Source organism: Leptopilina heterotoma, unplaced genomic scaffold (assembly GCF_015476425.1).
Source record: "Leptopilina heterotoma isolate Lh14 unplaced genomic scaffold, ASM1547642v1 Lhet_73, whole genome shotgun sequence".
In the NCBI taxonomy this organism is placed as follows: domain Eukaryota; kingdom Metazoa; phylum Arthropoda; class Insecta; order Hymenoptera; family Figitidae; genus Leptopilina; species Leptopilina heterotoma.
In genome coordinates, this window is record NW_025111169.1 from 882,164 (window position 1) to 901,985 (window position 19,822).

Sequence of the window (19,822 nt, forward strand, 5' to 3'; positions counted from 1 at the left end):
TCGTGTAAAATAAATCTAAAATTGAATGATACATTCAAAATAAATGTTAGAGTCGAATATAAATGTTGGAGTGTTAAGGATTATTAAAATCATTTGACCTCACTATAAATACCGTATTCTGATCTTAATGGTTTTACTTTAATCAGTTCAAGAGAGTGAAAGAGTTATTTGTCTCGTGAAAGAAAGAGGGAGACGACAAAGAAAAGTATGTGACTCCATGACATTTAAATTATACTCTGACACTGTATTCAACCCCTGGTACCTCGACCTGCGTGGGAGGTCGAGGCAGACGAACAACCAAAGTATCAAACAATTATACAGGAAGCAGACATTTCTTCTTTTAATTACCATCATTCATTTTCTATCAAATTTTTCCAATTTGCAAAAAAAAATATCTACTTTTCGAATTAATTAGTCTGAAAAGAATTAAATTTAATACGTACTACGTTTATTGTATAAATAATTATTTATCTTCATTAACTTATAATAATTTCACTTAATTACTTTTTTCCTTGTATTTACAGTTTTTTCCAGACCCTGAATTTCGACACTGAGCTTCAAAAACCGAAAATAATTTCCAAAACCAAAAAGAATACAACAGTATTTTTTTTGGTTTTGGAAATTTTTTTCGGTTTTTAATTCCCTAGAGGAATAAAAGAGGTGATTTTCATCTCTAAAAACCGACAGTGAGCGCTGGGACTTTTTTTTAAATATATACAATTTTTCTCTAAGGAAATTTGCAAAATATAATTATGATTCTAATGGACGGTAATTAATTTCTCTCGCAGATTATATCGACGACACTTGGTTCCATGAGAACAGGCTCTAAGCATCTATGAACGGCACTCTCGAGAATTTCGTCAAGTAGAAAATACACCAGACTGAAAATAAAAGCAATCGTTAGAATTTGTATTTCTATTGACTATTGAAAGGAAAAAAAAATATTACTTTTCATCGGCAACGAATCTCCATAAATATAACTGCAAATAGTGTGTGTCGACTTGAATTTGCTGCAAACCATATTTACTGAAAGTTCGCAATCTCACGCATTCGAGAAAAGTCTGCAAAAGAATACAATATTAAACTTATTTTTTGTTCCTACAAAAAAAAAAAAAAATTCGAGAAGTTTGCAGGAATAATTTTAGAGAAATTAAAAATAATTGCAGAATTCAATTATTTTCAAAAGTAATAAAATTCTTCCCAAAAATTCAATTCTTCTCCGAAATTTAATTATTTTCAATAATTTTAATAAAATTTTTGCCAAAATTCAAATATTTTCAAAAGAATTCAATTATTTAAAAAAAAATTAGTAAAATTCTACACAAACTTTTAATTATTTTCATAAAATAATAAAAATTACACTGAAATTCCATTATTTACAAATTTTTTTAAAAAATATCTTCGCAATCATTCAATTATTTTCATAAATAATAACATTTTTACGAGGATTCAATTATTTTCGTAAATAATAAAATTCTTATTAGGAATTCAATTATTTTCAAAAATAATAAAACTCATTGAAGAATTTCAATTATTTTTAAAAATTTCAATAAAAATCTTAACAAGAATTTAATTTCTTGCATAAATTAATAAAATTCTTCTCAGAAATTCAATTATTTTCACTATATAATTTTAATAAAATATTTCGAAAGAATTCAATTATATGAAAAGATTTTTATTAAATTCTTCACAAGAATTCAATCATTTTCATATATAAATCGAATTCTTCCCAAGAATTCAATTATTTTTATAGTTCTTCTCAGGAATTCAATTATTTTTAAAAATTTTAATAAAATTCGATGCAAGAATTCAATTACTTTCATAAAAATAAATAAAATTCTTCTCAGAAATTCAATTATTTTCACTATATAATTGTAATACAATTTTTCGAAAGAATTCAATTATATAAAAAAGATTTTTTTAAATTCTTCGGAAGAATTAAATTATTTTTATAAATAATGAAACTAATCGTAGTATTTCAATTATTTTTCATACAATTTTAAATAAATTCCTCGAAAAATGTAATTATTCTTAAAAATTTGAATAAAATTCTTAGAAAAAAATCGATTATTTAAAAAAATTTAATATAATTTGATTCTTAGAGTGTAATCATTATTTTCAATTTATTTTCTATTGCATTTCTTGAATGAATTTAATTATTATAAAAAATTTTATTTTTTTTTAATTATATTTAAAAATTCAAGTATTTTAAAAAATGTTGATAAAGTTTTTTATAAGAATTAAAATTTAAGAAATATTCAATTATTCAATAAATAATTTATTTTTGTATTTTAATAATTTCATTCTCGTATAGAAATTTCTAATAAGAATTGATTTAGAATTGAATAAAATAAAGTGATTTATTTATGTATTTAAATAATTAAATTCTAATAGAATTTTCTCATAAACATTGATTTAAAAATGTATTTCAGTTAAAGTTTTAGATTATAATTGAAAATTAAAAGCATTAGAGCGTAAATTTTCAGAAATAATTAAATTTTGAAAAGGTTTCTGATTAAAATGTTTGAAAATTTAAATTTTTCATATTTTTAACTAACAATTCTGTTGAATTAATTTTTTTTGTGAAACTTTAATTGCGGATTTTTTTTTGAAATTATTTAAAGTCTATATTTTCAAATACCTATGTATATATTTAATTAAAGAATTTACGAATAATTAAAATTTTGTAAAATTGAATTGAAAACAAATAAATTTGAAAATTCTTAAAGAACTTTTTCAAAAATTATTAAAAATAATGTTTTTATAGAAGATGTTTAGTTAAAAACACGGAAAAAAATTCAATTTTTTAAAAGTTACAAATTATTGCAGAAATACAATTATTTTCAAAAGTAATAATTCTTCGCAAAAATTAAATATTGTTCAAAAGTAATAAAATTCTTCTTAGGGATTTAATTATTTTTACAGATAATAAAACTCATTGCAGAATTTAAATTACTTTTAATACAATTTTAATCGATTTTTTCGAAAAATGTAATTATTCTTAAAAAATTTTATTAAAATTCGTTGATAGAATTCAATTATTTGAAAATTTGTTGATAACGATTCTTTATGGGAATTGAATTTTAAGAAACATTCAATTATTCAATAAATTATTTATTTTTGTATTTAAATAATTGAATTCTAGTAGAATTTTCTAATAAAAATTTATTTAAAAAATAATTTCAGTTAAAATTTTAGATAATAATTGAATATTAACAGCAATATAGCGTGAATTTTTAAAAACAATTGAATTTTGAAATTAATTTTTTTGAAAAAGTTTAATTGAATTTTTTAAATATTATTTTAAGTTTTTATTTTCTAATATTTATTTAATTGAAGAATTTACGAATAATTGAAATTTCGTAAAATTGAATATTGTAAACAAATGGATTTGAAAATTGTCAAAGAACTTTTTCGAAAATTATTGAAAATAATCGATTTAAAGAAGAATTTTAGTTAAAAATTCTTGTAAATGATTTTATTACTCGGTCATCTTTAATTATTATAAAACATGAAGAAATCGATCACTCCGAGTCGAAGACTCGGAGTTATCGATATCTTCATGTTTTATAGTTATGAAAAATTTAATTTCTAGTTTTAAGTAAAATGTTCTCTTATTTGACTTGGACTGGTTATATTTTTGTCAGTAATTGGTCCGTAATTTTTCATTTTTGGTCCGTAAAGTCCGTGTATTTTTAAATAATTTCACTGGTCCGAGTTCTGACTTTGAAAAAAAGATAATATCGTATTTAATAAAAATATAATAATATTAAATACGATTTTTTTTAGGAACAAAAAAAATATGAGTGCATGTGAATCGAATAGTCGCGACAGAATAATATGTCTCCACGATATACAAAGTGGATAATGATGAGGTTATTTTGTCATTGTGCAGCATCTGCACCGATTATGGTACCATCTCAGTCAAAAGTTGTGTCGCAAATAGTTTTTCCAACGAGAAGCATTTTAAGTAAGTGTTTAATGAACGTCCATTACCTTCAAACTAATTTTGATGATTCCGGTTAAAATTGATGCTTTGTTAAATTGAACGGATGAGAAAATTTCAATCCGTTCTGAGAATAATTTGTGAATATTCGTCATCAGCGATGAATCCAAATGACTCGATGTGAATGACGACCAATTTGAACGATATTGATGTCTCGATGTGCTGCTACTGAAATAATTTCATTTCAATTAGGGGAAAGTTTCTTTTTGGATAATTAGAATTAGAATCAGAATTAAAATTAGAATTAATCTTAGAAATTAAAAATAGAATTGGAATTAGAATTAGAATCAAAATTAGAATTAAAATTAGAAGTTAGAATTAGAAGTTAGAATTAAAATTAGAATTAGAATTAGAATTAGAATTAGAATTAGAATTAAAATTGAAATTGGAATTAGAAAATTAGAAATTTCGAATAGAAAAAAAACCTGTGGGCTTTTCTGCTGCTGTCGCTGCTTCTGTCCATTTGAACGTCCGAATCTTCATAAAGGGCAGTGACTTGAGATTCGATTGCAGTAATGTCTTCGACGATTCGCTTCATAACGGCTCTCACAGTTCGTGGTTCAATTGTATGCAACCAATCTCTGGTTTCAATGGATTTCCTCAACATTTGCGATACGGCTAAGCCTTGAAGACGAACATAATGGTTCAATAATGTTTGCGCGGCATTCTGGAAATTCTCGCAAATTTCACTCTCGGGAGTTATGATGTTGCCGCTTCCAGCGTATTCTTCAATACTGAACATTTCATCAGCAGCGGTGAGCTAAAAAAATGCCAATTATTAATTATTTACCACTTATTAATTATTTGCTAATTATTATTATTTGCCAATTACTAGGTACCTATTATTATTCAATTATTATTATTCGCTAATTATTGTTATTTGCTAATTATTATTACTTGCTAATCATTGTTATTCGCTAATTATTATTATTTGCTAATTATTATTACTTGCTAATTATTGTTATTTGCTAATTATTATTTGACAGTTTTTAATCAGAAGTTAGCAAAATAAGTATTAAACAAATCTTTTTTTGTAAATAATGCTGCGAAATGTTTACCAAATAATTGACACTGCTGTCTTTAAATTCCAAACACATTTTACTCAAGAGTAACAATAGTGTTGGAGGAAATTTAGGAACATCGGAGCCGGTGCAGAATCCACTTGCCGTCGCTGTCAGGTGATGTAAAAATCCAACGACTAGACTTTCTCTGACTTCGTCAACGCAGAAACTTTGTAGAAATTGAGGTTTCAGACTAAATGACAGGTCTGATTGTAGAAATACCTGGAAATTAGCAAATTTTTTTGGATTAGAAATTTAATTTCCAACTCGAAATTGACACGAGAATTTGATTATTTTTCCCTGATTTGCATACAGAATTTTTACTTTTTTCCTGATCCTAAGAAATATTTTGTGATTCACTCCAAAAATGATAAAAAAAAATGTTTTCAATTATTTGTAAATGTCTTTGATTGTGAGATTATTCTGAAATATCAATAAGGATTAAGATTTTCAAATTTTTTGGAAATTGGATAATATATAAAAATTGCAACTGTGATTTCTCCAAAAATTATTTTCATGATTTAAATTCAATTTATTTCTTGAATTTTTAACTAAATTCAATTACTCAAAGAAAAAAAACCGGAAATTTCAATTAAAATTATTTTTAAATCCACTTGTTTTCAATTTAATTTCTTTTAAATTTCAATTTAAAATCTTCTGAAATTCAATAATTTATAAAAATTGCTACTTCTCCAAAACTGTTTTTAAAATTTTAATTTAATTACTTTCTAAAAATTTTAACTAAAATTTTTCTAAATCAATTATTTTTATTAATTTTTTTTAGTAAATTCCTTGAGAATTAAATTATTAAAAAAAAACCGGAAATTGCAAATAAATTAATTTTGAAATCCACTTGTTTTCAATCCATTTTTACGAAATTTCAATTATTCGAAAATTTTTTAATTAAATATTCAAGATTTCATTCAATTAATTTTAAAATAATTTGAATACAAATTTTTCAATAAAACTAATTTTCGCAGAATTCTGAATTAAAATTATGTTAAATTCAATTTCTTTTAAATTTCAATTTGAATTCTTCTGAAATTCAATAATAATTTATAAAAATTGCTACTTCTCCAAAACTGTTATTAAAATTTCAATTCAATTATTTTCTAAAAATTTTAACTAAAATTCTTCTAAATCAATTATTTTTATTAATCTTGGAGAAAATTCCTTGAGAATTCAATTATTCAAAGAAAAACCCTGAAAGTTCAACTAAATTAATTTTGGAATCCACTTGTTTCCAATCCAATTTTACGAAATTTCAATTATTCGTAAATTAAAATTTTTTTTTTTTTTAAATTTCAATTTGAAACCTTCTGAAATTCAATAATTTATAAAAAAAATTGCTACTTCTTCAAAACTGTTTTTAAAATTTTAATTTAATTACTTTCTAAAAATTTTAACTACAATTCTCTTTTAAGTCAATTATTTTTATGAATTTTTTTTAGTAAATTCCTTGAGAATTCAATTATTCAAAAAAAAAACCGGAAAGTTCAAATAAATTAATTTTGAAATCCACTTGTTTCCAATCCAATTTTTGAAATAAAAATTAAAAAAACAATTTTTTTGAAAAATTTGGATTAAAAATACTTAAAATTGAAATTTTCTAAAATTACAATTTGAATTCTGTTCGAAATTTAATTATTTATGAAAATTGTAAACACAACTCTTATAAAATTGAATTATTTTTAAGTAAAATTATTGGCTAAATAATTTATAAGTAATAATTTTGTTATAGTTTTTCAAGAATTAAATTATTTAAAATGAATTAAATTTCATAATCTCGACACAAAAATCCAAAATTTTCTAATGAATTCTAGAAATTGAATATTTTTCAAGTATTTTTTAAAAAATTCTCTAACTGATTTTACTTTCCCTGATTTTTCCCTGAATTCCATGATTTGTGTCAATTCTGTAACATTTTTTTGCTAAGTATAATGAAAATCATAAAAAATCGTGTTTTCTTTTGGATTTGGAATTAAAATAATAGAAAAGTTGTCTAATTGACTAACCAGAAGGTCTTGAAGAACGCCTTTGACTTTTTCGATGATTGGCATTACGAGCGTTGCCTGAAGTTCGGCTAAACCTCCATCTCCTTCTTGCGTTGTCTTTGTTGCAAGAATTTGTCGCACTTTCACCAAAGCTTCATTCAAATGTTGCTTCAACGAGTGTAAATGATTACGGCACTGTCTTCTTCCAGCATTGATGACAATATCGACACTCGATCTACAAATTTTCAGGAATTATTACCAAAAATTTACATTCACTATGAATTAATTTGAAAGAACTAAGACAAAGAAGAAACCGAAGAAAAAAGAAAGAATTAATGAAAAAAAGAAAAAAGGACGAAAGAAAGAAAAAAAAACGAAGTCGAAAAAAATAGAAAGAAAAGGAAGCCGAAGAAAAAATAAATAGTGGATAAAAGAAAAAGAAGGAAAAAAAGAGAGAAAAGGCGAAAGAAAGAAGGAAAAAAGAAATTTTCCTTTTTTTACCGAGCAAAATCAGTTTCGCTACAAAGTGAATTCATTGCTTGCAATCTCCGATGAAATCTATCGAGTGCCCTCACTAAAATTGCCGTGTCCGTCACATCCTCGACACGTTTTCCAATTAATTCGAAATAATTCTTCATATTATTCATTATAAATGTATTAAGGCGTGAGACAGCTTTAATATCAAAATCATCACTGAATTCATCGTCGTCGAGAGGTTGTCTATTTATAAACATATCATTGTATGAAGCAACAATTAGGCACAAATCGCTGAGAAATCCTGAACTTCCCATATCGACAAATTCAATAATATCATTTTCGCACATATCGCTCAATACTTCCAATTGACCAGTCAATCGAATTTCCGCGTACGTCAAAAATTCAGCGCATAAAGAATCAGCAGGTTCCTTTAACTGAAGAAGTAGATCAACACATTCTGCTAGTAATTTCGTTGAAGCATCTTTCTTATGAAATTGCGTTCGAAGTTTCGATTTTAGTTCCTCAACTATTTCCTCACAATCTTTTTGAATTCCCTGGAAGGACGGCATGTTTCCGTATTGATTCAGGACACGTTGCGCGTGCATGTAGTCTTGCACTGCCTGAAATATTTCAGTTTTTATTTGTTATTAACTTTCAAATTGCGACATTTATATAGAAAACAGGCTTCGTACTTTTTTAATTTTTAAAAAGTCGCAAAAAGTATCTTAAAGATAGAAAAAAAGTAGTAAAAAAGTATCTGTCAAAAAATTAAACTTGACTACTCAATTTTTTTAAAATTTTCTAATTACATTCAAAAATAGAATAATTTTTAAAATAAATTTAACTATTTTTAAAAATTACAAAAGTTTTCATATGAAGGAAAATTTATTTATTTTTCAATCAAATTAAACTTTTCTTAGTAAGTTTCTATTTTTTTATTGCAATCAGTTATTTATGAGAATATTTTGAATTAAAAATATTTCCTTCATTTGAAGGTTCAAAACTTAGGGATAATAAAAATAAACTTCAAAAGATTGAATATTAAAGAGGAATAGAGACCTGATTATAATTTCCAGCGTTCATTTTATCTTTCAAATTACTGGGCAACTTGAAGAGAAATTGTAATTTTTTCAACAGAGCATGTACGGATGATAATCGAGAAATTTGTTGACGTGTTCCTTGTAGAGTCGATGAAATTTGCTCTGAAAATGAAGTGATACTTTCCATATTTTTAGCCAATAAATCCATACTTTCCTCCATTTGATTAAAATCGCTCTTCATCTGAAATTTTAGTAACAATTTTAGCAAACAAGAAGAAAATTGAAAAATTATAATTACTTTTTTGTTGTTGAACAACTGAAAAAAAATTGTAATTCTGAATAAATTTACGGTAAATATGTCGAAATTGTAATTACCTTTCGAATTGTATCCGTGGCAGATATAAATTTATTATAATTTTCATAGACCAGAGTTTGCATATCCGAATGCAAAGTTTGTGTGTTCTTTATAATTTCTGCCTCATGGTCCATTATTTGTTTAAGTGAACATTCCTTGAAAAAAATTAATAATTATTAATTATTTACACACTTGTCAATTGTCAACATTTTTACCTGACGATAATTTAGAAATTAAATATTTACTGAACCTTTAATAATTTCTGCAAATGCATATCATGATTAAAGTGCTGTCCATTTATATCGTACGAATTACTTATATTATCTGTCATTGTAAATTATTTGTTTACAAACTTTTTTTGACAGATTTATTTCCAAAATGTCATACGACTTTTGGTGCTTTTGGTGGAAATTTTAAGGTTAGGTTTCTGCTGACATTTTCCCCCGTTTGGTGGCGTTCTGACGTTTCTAAAGTGCGGGAAAATTCGAATAAGTGAAAAATTTATTGAAAATAAAAACCTCGGAACTTTTAGTTATTAATTATTATGCGATAAAAATTACTACAAAAAAAGTATCAATTTTACGATAAGGAGAAAATTTCTTCTTAAAAGATACCGAAGTAATATTAATAATGCAATTTAAAAACTCCCACGCCAATGCAACCGGAAAAGGTTGAGGACGCTAGTGTAGCAAAAACATAACCTAGTAATCTTAGAAAAGAGAAAAAAAAATTTTATTTTCAAAAGAATGTTTTTGAAAATTGTTTAAATAATATTACTCTTAAGTTGGATTTTAATATCAAATAGAGGACATTGTTAACTTTTAAAGAACTTCAATATTGGTGAAATTGTGAAATTAACAACTGTGAAAACGCGTGAAAACAAAAGTGAGAAAGAAAAGTTATTGCAAAATTTTTCTTCAATTGTTTTCTATATTCTTATATATGAATATACATATATTTGCGACTATGACGAATACAATTTAATAAATTGTCGTTTACAATATTAACAAAAAGAATTACGTGCTTTATCGAAAGAATATTCATTTAATGGAGTGGAAACTTTATGTAAACAAGTCTGTTATTGATACGCATAAATATGTCAGTGAATTTAACCTAAAAATGATACAATTTTATTTATTTTTCATTTAACCAGAGACGAATTTCTATAAAGAAAAAAATATAGTTAAAAATGCCACATCCATGTGTAGTGTGTGGTCGTTCACGAATGAATCCAAACAATCGTGAGGAGGAATATATGTTTTTTGGATTCCCAGTAAATGATGGACCCCGTTGTGGAAAGTGGTTGGAGTTTTGTTGTCGTGAGGATCTTTATAAATTAACGAAAAAACAACTTCTCCAACGAATGGTATGTTCAAAGCATTTTGAAAGAAAAGATTTTCTAAACGATTATTATGATCGTTTGAATTGTACGGCAGTTCCTTCTGTTTATGATCCAAAACAAAGTTTATACAACATAACCTGTGTGTTGTGTGGTCGTGCTCGTAAGGATCCACCTGAGGAAGACTATGACGGAGTGACTTTTCATCATTTTCCCGGAGAAGAATTTCGTTGTTTAGAATGGCTCGATTTTGTTGGAGTTGATTCTTATTATAGGCTGACGAGAAAAGAAATTCTATTTTGTTACATATGTTCAAAACATTTTGACGGCTCACAGTTTATGGACAATTATAAGAATAGACTTAAGGACCATGCAGTGCCGAATATTCGTTTCTCCGATCAGGAAGGCGAAGAACCTTTTATTATGGAACTTATCGCTGAGCCAAATGTCGCAAAGGTTAATGAGAAATTGAAAAAATTCGAACCATTGCCGTCTGTTGTTTTGGAGAGTCAAGCCTGTGCTGCATGTGGACGATCCAGGTTATTGAATTATTTTTATTTTATAGAAGAATTTTTAGAAATTGTTTATTTTAGAAATGCTTTTTAGCACAAGATTAACACATGCCAGGGAATTTAGGGAAAAGTCAGGGATTTTTATTAAAACTACTGAAAAAAATTAAATTTTTGGAATTAGTAAGAAAATTCTAAATTTTCGTGTCTGTTTTGTTTGACTCATAAACTGAAATTAACAGGAATTATAATACAAAACCTTCAATTTTTTATATTTCTGACATTAATTTCTTTTTAAAAAAAATAATTTTACTTAAATATTACAAAATTAATTGAATTTTAAAAGAGTTGCATTTACAATTTTTAAAAGCAGATGAAAAGAAACTTCAAAAAGTTTTAATTTGAAATTTTAGAAAATTTCAATTTAGACTAAATTTAATCAAAAATTTTAATAATTGAAATTCTTCTGAAACTAGTTACATTATTCAATATACATATTGTTAATTATTTACTAAAATTATTGGCTTTATAGAAGAATTTTAGTTAAAAGTACTAAAAAAATTGAATTTTAAAAAAGTTATGAATAATTGTAGAAATTCAATTATTTTCAAAAGTAATAAAAATTTTTGCAGAGATTCAATTTTGTTCACAAATTTTTTTAAATTCTCGTCAAAATTTCAATTATCTTTACAAATAATAAAATTCTTCTCCGAAATTCAATTACTTTCAAAAATTTAAATAAAATCTGACAAATTCTTGGCAAAATTTAAATTATTTTCAAAAATGCTTTTCAATTCAATTATTTTCAATTTGTACGATTTTAATAAAAAAATTTTCAAAAGAATTGAATTATTTAGAAAATATTTTCATAAAATTCTACGCAAAATTTCAATTATTTTCATAAATAACCAATATTTTACAGGAATTCAATTATTTACAAATTTTTTATAAATTTCTTTGCAATAATTCAATTATTTTTATAAATAATAAAACTATTCTCAGGAATTCAATTATTTTCATAAATAATAAAACTCATCGCAGGATTACAATTATTATTTTTAATACAATTTTAAATTAATTTCTCGAAAAATGCAATTATTCTCAAAGATTTTATTAAAATTCTTCGAAAGAATTGAATTATTTTAAAAAATTGATGTTAATTTATTCGTTAGAATTTAATAATTATTATCAATACATTTTTAATTAAATTTCTTGAAAGAAATGAATTATTTTCAAATATTTTGATATAATTCTTTATAAGAATTCAAATGTCTTTTATTTAAATTTAATTGAAATAACTTTAAATTAAAAAACTTAATTAAATTTCCCGAAAGAATTTTAAGTTTCTTCGTAACAATTTAAATGTTTTCGATAAATAAAATAAAATGAAATAATTTTCATTGTAAGAATTCAATTATTTTCACAAATAATAAAATATTTCATACAAATTCAATTATTTATAAATTTTTGTTTAAATTTCTTCGCAATAATTCAAATATTTTCTTGAATAATACAAATTTTTACAGGGATTCAATTATTTTTATAAATAATTAAATTCATTTTAGGAATTCAATTGTTTTCATAAATAGTTAAACTCATCGCAGAATTTTAATTATTTTTAATACAATATTTTACTCAAATTTCTCGAAAAATTGAATTCTTTTGAGAAATTTTATTAAAATAGTATATTTTGAAAATATTTGAATTTCAGCGACAAATTTCATTTTGTGAAAACAAAAAGTAATTGAATTATTGCAAAAATTTTTCCAAAACTTTTTGAAAATCATTACATTTTTCGAGAAATTTATTTAAAATTGTATTAAAAATAATTGAAATGGTGTGAACAATTTTATTATTAATGAAAATATGTAATTGAATTCTTACAACGAATTATATTACATTTGTTTAAATAATTGAATTCCTTTGAACGTTTTTATTATTTTTAAAAATAATTGAATTTTTGAAGGATTTTATTAAAATTTTTGTAAATAATTTAATTTTTTTAATAAATTTTATTAAAATTGCAAAAAAACAATTCAATTATCCCTAATAATGATTTAATGAAAATATTGTATAAAAATAATTTAGTTCTTATAAACAAATGTTATCAAAATTTTTACAAAAGAATTAATTCCTTTGAAAGTATTTTTAAAAATATTTTAAATAATTTATTTCTTTTGAAAAATGTTCTTGACAATTATTGTATTCTAAATAATTGAATTCCTGTTAAAAATTTATTAATCATTATATTAATTGCATTTATGCGAAAAATGTTATTATTTTTTTAACAATTCAATTCTTTTAAGAAATTTTATTAAAATAGTAGATTTGGAAAATATTATTTTTAATTTCAGCGAAGAATTTTATTATTTGTGAAAAGTAATTGGAATTCTTGCAAAAAATTTTCCAATGAAAAATTTTATTATTTATTGAATTCTTGTAACGAATTTTATAACATTTTTTTAAATAATTGAGTTCGTGTGAAGAATTTAATTATTTATAAAAATATTGAATTTTGGCGAAGGATTTTATTAGAATTGACAAAAATGAAGGTCATGAAAAAATACAGAATTTTTATAAGTTGTTGAATTGTCAGGGAAAAGGTCAAAATTTTGTCTAAAAATCAGTGAATATTAAAATTTTTGTTGCAACTCCGGTAGAAGAGTAGTTTTTGAATTGTATTTTTTTTCCAGGTCCGATCCAAGGAACAAAGTGGAAAGGTACAAATTTCATCCGTTCCCAGCTTATGAAATTGGAAGATGTTTACGTTGGTGTCAATTTCTCGGACGTGAGGATATTTTGAAAATGTCACCGAATCAAATACGAAAACTTGTCCTGTGCTCGAAACATTTTCAAACAGGGCAAAATATTCACAATATTGGACCATGCGACGCAGTGCCGACGATAAAGGATGTTCACGATTTAACACCCGAAGAGGCTTTAGAGCAAATGGAAATGGAAAATGAAGATGTTGACGAGGTCTGCAAAGTTGGAAAACGAGGTTCTCGACCTTTAGTTTCGAGCAAAAAGCCAAAGGTCGACAATAAACCAGCTCCATTGGCGAAAAAACGAGGAAAATCAAGAAGGCCGACTTTAATAAATATTCCCAAACCAAAACCACTGAGTTTCGAAACAGACGAATTTATGAAAAAACTACCAATACCAGCGTCGACGAATTGGAAATTTCAATTTGGCAATCAATTTCAACCGATTGCTATTAGCAACAGCGTCACTCAAAATTTGCCAAATAACATTTCGACGGATATTAAAAAGGTTATTCTCCCATTTACGGGTGATATTTCAAAATTGGGGGCTCCAATTCCAGTTCATAGTCTTTCGAGTATACCACCAGGTTTGCTGATTAAAATAAATCTCCCCGATCAAGGGATGAAAGCGGGAAAGTCGGGAAGAGGTCGCGGTCGTGGACGAGGACGTGGCCGTGGTCGAAGTCGTGGTAGAGGAAGAAAATCACAAAGCGAAACGAGACGGGAAAAAATTAACAACGGCAGTATCGAACAAATTGTCAATATAATGCCCGAAAAATTAGAAACCCTAGGAACAATGGAGCATCACATTGAGAAAATTGAACCAATGGGAAAAATTGAACCCGAGGAGGAGGAAATTGATTTTGACGCCGATTCAGTGAAAATGTCCGATTTACTTTCATTCGCCACTGAGGAAGTTGTCGAGGAATTTGTCGAGGGCAATATGGAAATACACGAGGAAGAAGTCGAATTACAGGAGAATTTCAACGAGAGTAAAATTCAATTGAAAACGGAAAATTTATACGACGAGGTTCTTGAGGAAGAACAAGAGGAGAAAATATGTCGAACATCGTTGAAAACACGTCGTACATTGTTGCCGATTAGAAATGAACTTTACTATTTTCTTCGAAAATTAAAACCACAATTGCAAAGACTTCCGAAAAATTCACGAGCAAAGGTGAAGCTTGCAATTGTTAACAAGGTGATTGATTTTTTGTAAATTCTCCTTTTTAAAATGTTTTTGTATTTTCGTTTTTGTTTCTTGTATTTTGAGAATTTCTTTTTTCATTTGTTTTTTAAGACTTTGTCTTCATTTCATTCGGATAATTTCGTTATCTAGAAATATTGTGAAATTAGACGGAACTGTTCAAAAGATTAAGTTTTATTGTAGGAAAAGTATCAAGTTTGTAAATAAAAAATGATTCTGTTTTTGAAGAATGTAACTAACATTTCGTCAAATTTATGAAAAGCCTTTATTAAATTAACAAAATAAATTGAATATAATTTTTCAAATTAATTAATTTAATAGATTAATTTAACTAACTAAATTAATGTTGGAAATACACTTAATTTTTTGAATAGAAGCCAGAAATAATTTTCGTTAAACAGTGTAATGTATGTGTCAATTATAGTATTGTTGCAATTGAATTTTTTTAGAAAATGTTTTCTTTTCTGAAACTTATTAGAAAGAGGCGAAATAAAAAGTTAATTGCGTTTATATTTATACATCTAAAATATTGATGTATGTATATTTATATTATAATTATGTAGTTAAATGATAAGTAACGTTCTAGGACAAATTAATGTTCTTATTGTACATTTGGAAGTTGTAAAATAAAAATAGACACAGTACTGTTTGCAAATATTAAAATAAATTATCAGGTATATATGTTATGAGATGAAAAATTAATTTGGTTTAAAAGTCTTAAATCGCATCTGTGTGATTTTTAATAATAATAATTATTAATATTCTTCCTAATATTTCATTTTATCAAAATGTGATTTATACTCTTAAACTAAATGACTTTTTAAAAAATTGTTTTATGAATTCTAAATAAATTTTTTGATTAAATTATAAAAAATTTGTTCGTTATAATTATTATTTAGATGTATATTTTATAAATTGAGACGAAATTTTCTTTTTGAATTAAATTTTTAATTTACTGTAATTTAATATTTTAAATTAATTACAATAAAAATTCAATTATTTTCGCAAATAAAAATTTCCACAAGAATTCAATTATTATTTAAAATAAAATTTTCATAATCTTTATTATATTTCGAAAAACTATTTAAAACTATTTAAAACAATGTTTATGAAATTCTTATGAGGAATTCCATTATTTTTAAAAATAACAAAATTTTTCACAAGAATTCAATTATTTTCATAAATAATAAAATTCTTCTCAATAATTCAATTTTTAAAAATTTTAATAAAATTATCAGCAACTATTCAATTATTTTTATAAATTTTTAATACAATTTTACGTAATTATTCTTAAAAATTTAATTTCAATTCCTCGAAAAAATCAATTATTTAAAAAAATGTTTTTTTTTAAATTCTTTGGAAGAATTAAATTATTTTCAAAACTAACAAAGTTTTTACAGGAATACAATTCTTTTTAAACATTTTAATAAAAATTGTCGTAATAATTCAATTATTTTCATAAATAATAAAATTCTTCTCAGGAATTCAATTATTTTTGAAAATTTTAATATAATTCTTAGCAATTATTTAATTATTTTTATAAATAATGAAATTCATCGCAGGATTTCAATTATTTTTAATACAATTTTACAGAAATTGCTTGAAAAATGTAATTATTCTTAAAAATTAAATTTCAATTCCTCGAAAAAATTAATTATTTTTAAAAATAACCAAATTTTTGCATAAAATTAGTGGAATTAAATAAATTATTTGAAAATTTTCATAAAATTCTTCTCAAGAATTAAATTATTTTTATAAATTGGATTTAAGTTCTTTCATGAGTAATAAAATTCGTTGCAGGAATTCAATTTATTAGCAGGATAAGAAAGAAGTCTGAAATTTTGCTTTTTGGTGTTAAAAAAACTTAAAAACTTTAAATTCTCCTAAAATTTTATTTCAGTGAAGTTGAATAATAAAAAATTGCAATTTTTCTGGTGAAATTTTTCAAATTTTTTATTAGCATCTACAAAAGCCTGCCGAATTACATACATTATTTACATTCAAAAATCAAACTAAAAATATTTTCAGTGTGATTTTACAAAGAGTTAAAAAAGCTATTACATTGAGAACATTTGTTTTTTTAAATCTTTTTCTGACATTTCAGTTTCTCTTATAAAGCTAAATATTCATCTCATTGTTATTCGTGCTAAATTCCTAATATTAAAATTATAATACATTTTAAATTAAGTTCTTTTTTTTACAAATAAGCTTTGCTTCTTTTTAGTAAGGCTACAATACTTTTTCTTGCACACAAAATGATTTTAAATCCTAAAATTAATGTTTTTGTGTATAAATAAAAAGTCACTTGAACATATGTACAACATATGTTTTTTAATTTTTCGTGTTACGGAATTATAATTTAATATCTCCTTTTTTATTTTTAAATTGTGTGTTAAAGTTTTCACTCTCGAATTTTTGGGTTTGAAGTAAAATTACAAATTGTCACACAATAGAAATATAATCCTCGAAGATAATTATTTACTTAGTGGGATTAATTAATTTATTCTAATTAAAGGTGTTCCGATGAAAAAATAAATTATATAAATTAACTTCCTGTACATTTGCAAGCTTGTGATTTAAATTTTTTGTCTACTATAGTTTGCATTTTCTAATTTGTGATTCCATTTATATGGATTTGATGTCGCATTGACATAATATATAATTATTGCAAATGAAAGTTTAGTTTCAGAAAGTTGATTTTAATTTATGAAATTGAAAATTAACTTAACTTCGTAAACTTTGTAATCGACTTTTCATTTCTTCCAATTCTTTTTCGTCGATATCTTTGTCAGCTACTTCCTCTTCGTCTTTGGATGTTGATGGACCTATTGTATCGGTAACGACTGCCGGTGCCCTTCCCATTTGACCAGCAGTAATCTCCCACAAAATCTAGAGGGAAAAATTACAAAAATTACAATAATTATCACAATTTCGAATATTTATGAATGAATATTCATTGAATAAATATTTATTATTTATTAAAATTTTCGAATATAATTGAATTTCGGAAAAGAATTTTAATATTTCTATTAAGATAATTGAAATTTTGAAGAGAATTTTTTTTTTAATTTTTGAACGTAATTGAATTTTTGCGAAAAAGTTAATTGTTTTTGAAAATAATTGAATTTCTGCAATCATTTGTAATTTCTATAAAATTCTCCAAATTATATCGTACAATTTACGAACTTTTCGTCTTTTCTCAATTAAATTACGAACTTTACGGACCTTTTAAAAAAAAAAATTAAATCTGAAAATAAAAGATCTTAAGGAAGTAAATTAAAATTACCTTATCGACTTCTTCGTCGGCTTCCTCCTCCATTTCCTCGGAATCCTCCAAAGATTCCATAGTTTCATCCATCATTTCCTCAATTATTCCGGCTTTCATCATTTCTTTGGATAATTCTCGCATTGTTGCTGCAACTTCAGGTACTTTGACAAGTGCTTGCATTGCTTGCATTACTTCAGTGGATTTCGATACTGAACCAGCGACTCTAATTGTAGCCAGCTGATTTTTTAATTGCATCGACACTGAATTTAAATGAGCCTTCGATGTGTGCAATTTTCCACACGTTTTACGCGCTCGAATTACTTCTTTGGCTAAAATTTTACATACATCTCGATCTCCCTTCTTTGCAGCCTCCTTCATACTTCGCTTCACTTTATCCTCCTCCCTCTGAATCGCTGGAAATTTACAAAAAAAATTATTAGTTTATTGCGATTTTTGTAAATTCAAAACAAAATTATTTGGATTTTTGTAAATTAAATACAAAATTGTTCGAACTTTTGTATAAATTCACGAAATAATATCGTTTGGAATTTTTGTAAATTAAAAAGAAAATTGTTCGAACTTTTGTGAATTAAAAATAAAATTGTTCGAATTTTTTCTAAAAAGATAATAACAATATTTTTGTGAAAAGGAAAATTATATTTTTGCAAAAACATAAATAATATTTTTTTTTGTAAAAAAAAAGAGATTCACGAGATTCACGAATGGCAGACGATTCCAAGGTTATTCGAATTTATTGTCACTATCTTTTTTTTATTTAAAATATGAGTCAATGATAAGATTCAATTGTCGACCTTCGGAAATTTTTATCTTTCATCTTTTATATTTATAATCGAGTACTTATTTAATTTTCAAAATTGCAATTCGGTATTTATTTTAAGAACTGATTTTTGCGGTATTTATTTATTTACAAATTTTCCCTTTTGCTCACTTTGAAGTAAATTGAAAGGAGAAATATTTTAAATAAATACCAGTTTTCCAATGAGAACAAAACTCCCATAAAAATATATTCTAAAAATAGACATGATCGGCTCATTGTGTAAAGAAATTGACATAATTCTGTAAAAGCATTAAATAAAATAAGCGAAAGTTTAGCATATTTACATTAAATTTGACGTTTCATCAAAGAACAAGCTGAATATAAAATTCATAACTAAACGATTGAGTAAATAGAGCGATAAATTCAGTTCATGATGTTAGTTTATAGGTATTTCAAAGAGTTTTTCTAAACAATAAATTAAAAATTTTAAAAAAGAAAGAAAGTTTTGAGAACAGATTATGAAATTCATATTTTAATCAATACAAAAAGTATAATTATTATTATAACAAAGCTTGATTATGCACCAGCACCGAAAACAATTCTCAAGGTTATGAGGTTAGGTTATTGTTTTTAATTAGAAAATTAAAATAGTCTAAAATAACAATAAGGCGGAGAAATTAAGATGCAGATTTAAAATTAATAAAAATCTTTATAACAAATGACTCACCTCTAACTTGTCTATCTATTTGATAACCTTCTTTCCTTAATTTCGACGTCCATTCTTGAACCTATAAATTTTTAAGTAATTTTAAGTAAAAAATTAATATAAAATTTGTTGTACAATTTTTTCTGTTTTACAATCTAACCATTTCTTTGGGATTCTTCTCCTGTGACTTTCCAAAAAGGCCCATTTTTTGTCTTTTTGAGGCAAAAATCTGATAAAATTTGTCCTGTATCTGTAACACAGTAGAGATTTGACAGGTGCGATTTAATTTTGTTATAGTGTGTGGGTGTGTTAAGTGT

General features: G+C 24.7%; 3 protein-coding genes across 4 annotated transcripts; 1 reads left to right on the forward strand and 2 right to left on the reverse strand.

Annotated features, from left to right (window-relative positions):
- Positions 1–9,355, reverse strand: LOC122510727 (vacuolar protein sorting-associated protein 51 homolog). 2 transcript variants are annotated; one of them, XM_043625577.1, is made up of 10 exons: positions 9,184–9,355; positions 8,954–9,088; positions 8,598–8,819; positions 7,563–8,158; positions 7,083–7,296; positions 5,065–5,289; positions 4,432–4,766; positions 3,997–4,171; positions 949–1,061; positions 1–881 (listed from the first exon to the last, which is right to left on the reverse strand). In XM_043625577.1, the coding sequence occupies exons 1-10, from the start codon at positions 9,262–9,264 to the stop codon at positions 773–775; spliced, it is 2,205 nt and encodes a 734-aa protein (XP_043481512.1). In that variant the 5' UTR covers positions 9,265–9,355; the 3' UTR covers positions 1–772. The 2 variants fall into 2 exon arrangements, with proteins under 2 accessions (XP_043481512.1, XP_043481511.1); XM_043625576.1 differs by having other exon boundaries at positions 3,997–4,174; positions 9,184–9,354.
- A 274-nt stretch (positions 9,356–9,629) lies between these two features.
- Positions 9,630–15,627, forward strand: LOC122510726. The gene is made up of 2 exons (XM_043625574.1): positions 9,630–10,811; positions 13,475–15,627. The coding sequence occupies exons 1-2, from the start codon at positions 10,123–10,125 to the stop codon at positions 14,763–14,765; spliced, it is 1,980 nt and encodes a 659-aa protein (XP_043481509.1). The 5' UTR covers positions 9,630–10,122; the 3' UTR covers positions 14,766–15,627.
- A 1,052-nt stretch (positions 15,628–16,679) lies between these two features.
- LOC122510748 (charged multivesicular body protein 3) lies at positions 16,680–19,819 on the reverse strand. Its single transcript, XM_043625618.1, has 4 exons — positions 19,666–19,819; positions 19,527–19,587; positions 18,040–18,434; positions 16,680–17,642 (listed from the first exon to the last, which is right to left on the reverse strand). Exons 1-4 carry the CDS (start codon positions 19,708–19,710, stop codon positions 17,478–17,480), a joined length of 666 nt encoding a protein of 221 aa, XP_043481553.1. The 5' UTR covers positions 19,711–19,819; the 3' UTR covers positions 16,680–17,477.
- Positions 19,820–19,822: the final 3 nt, after the last annotated feature.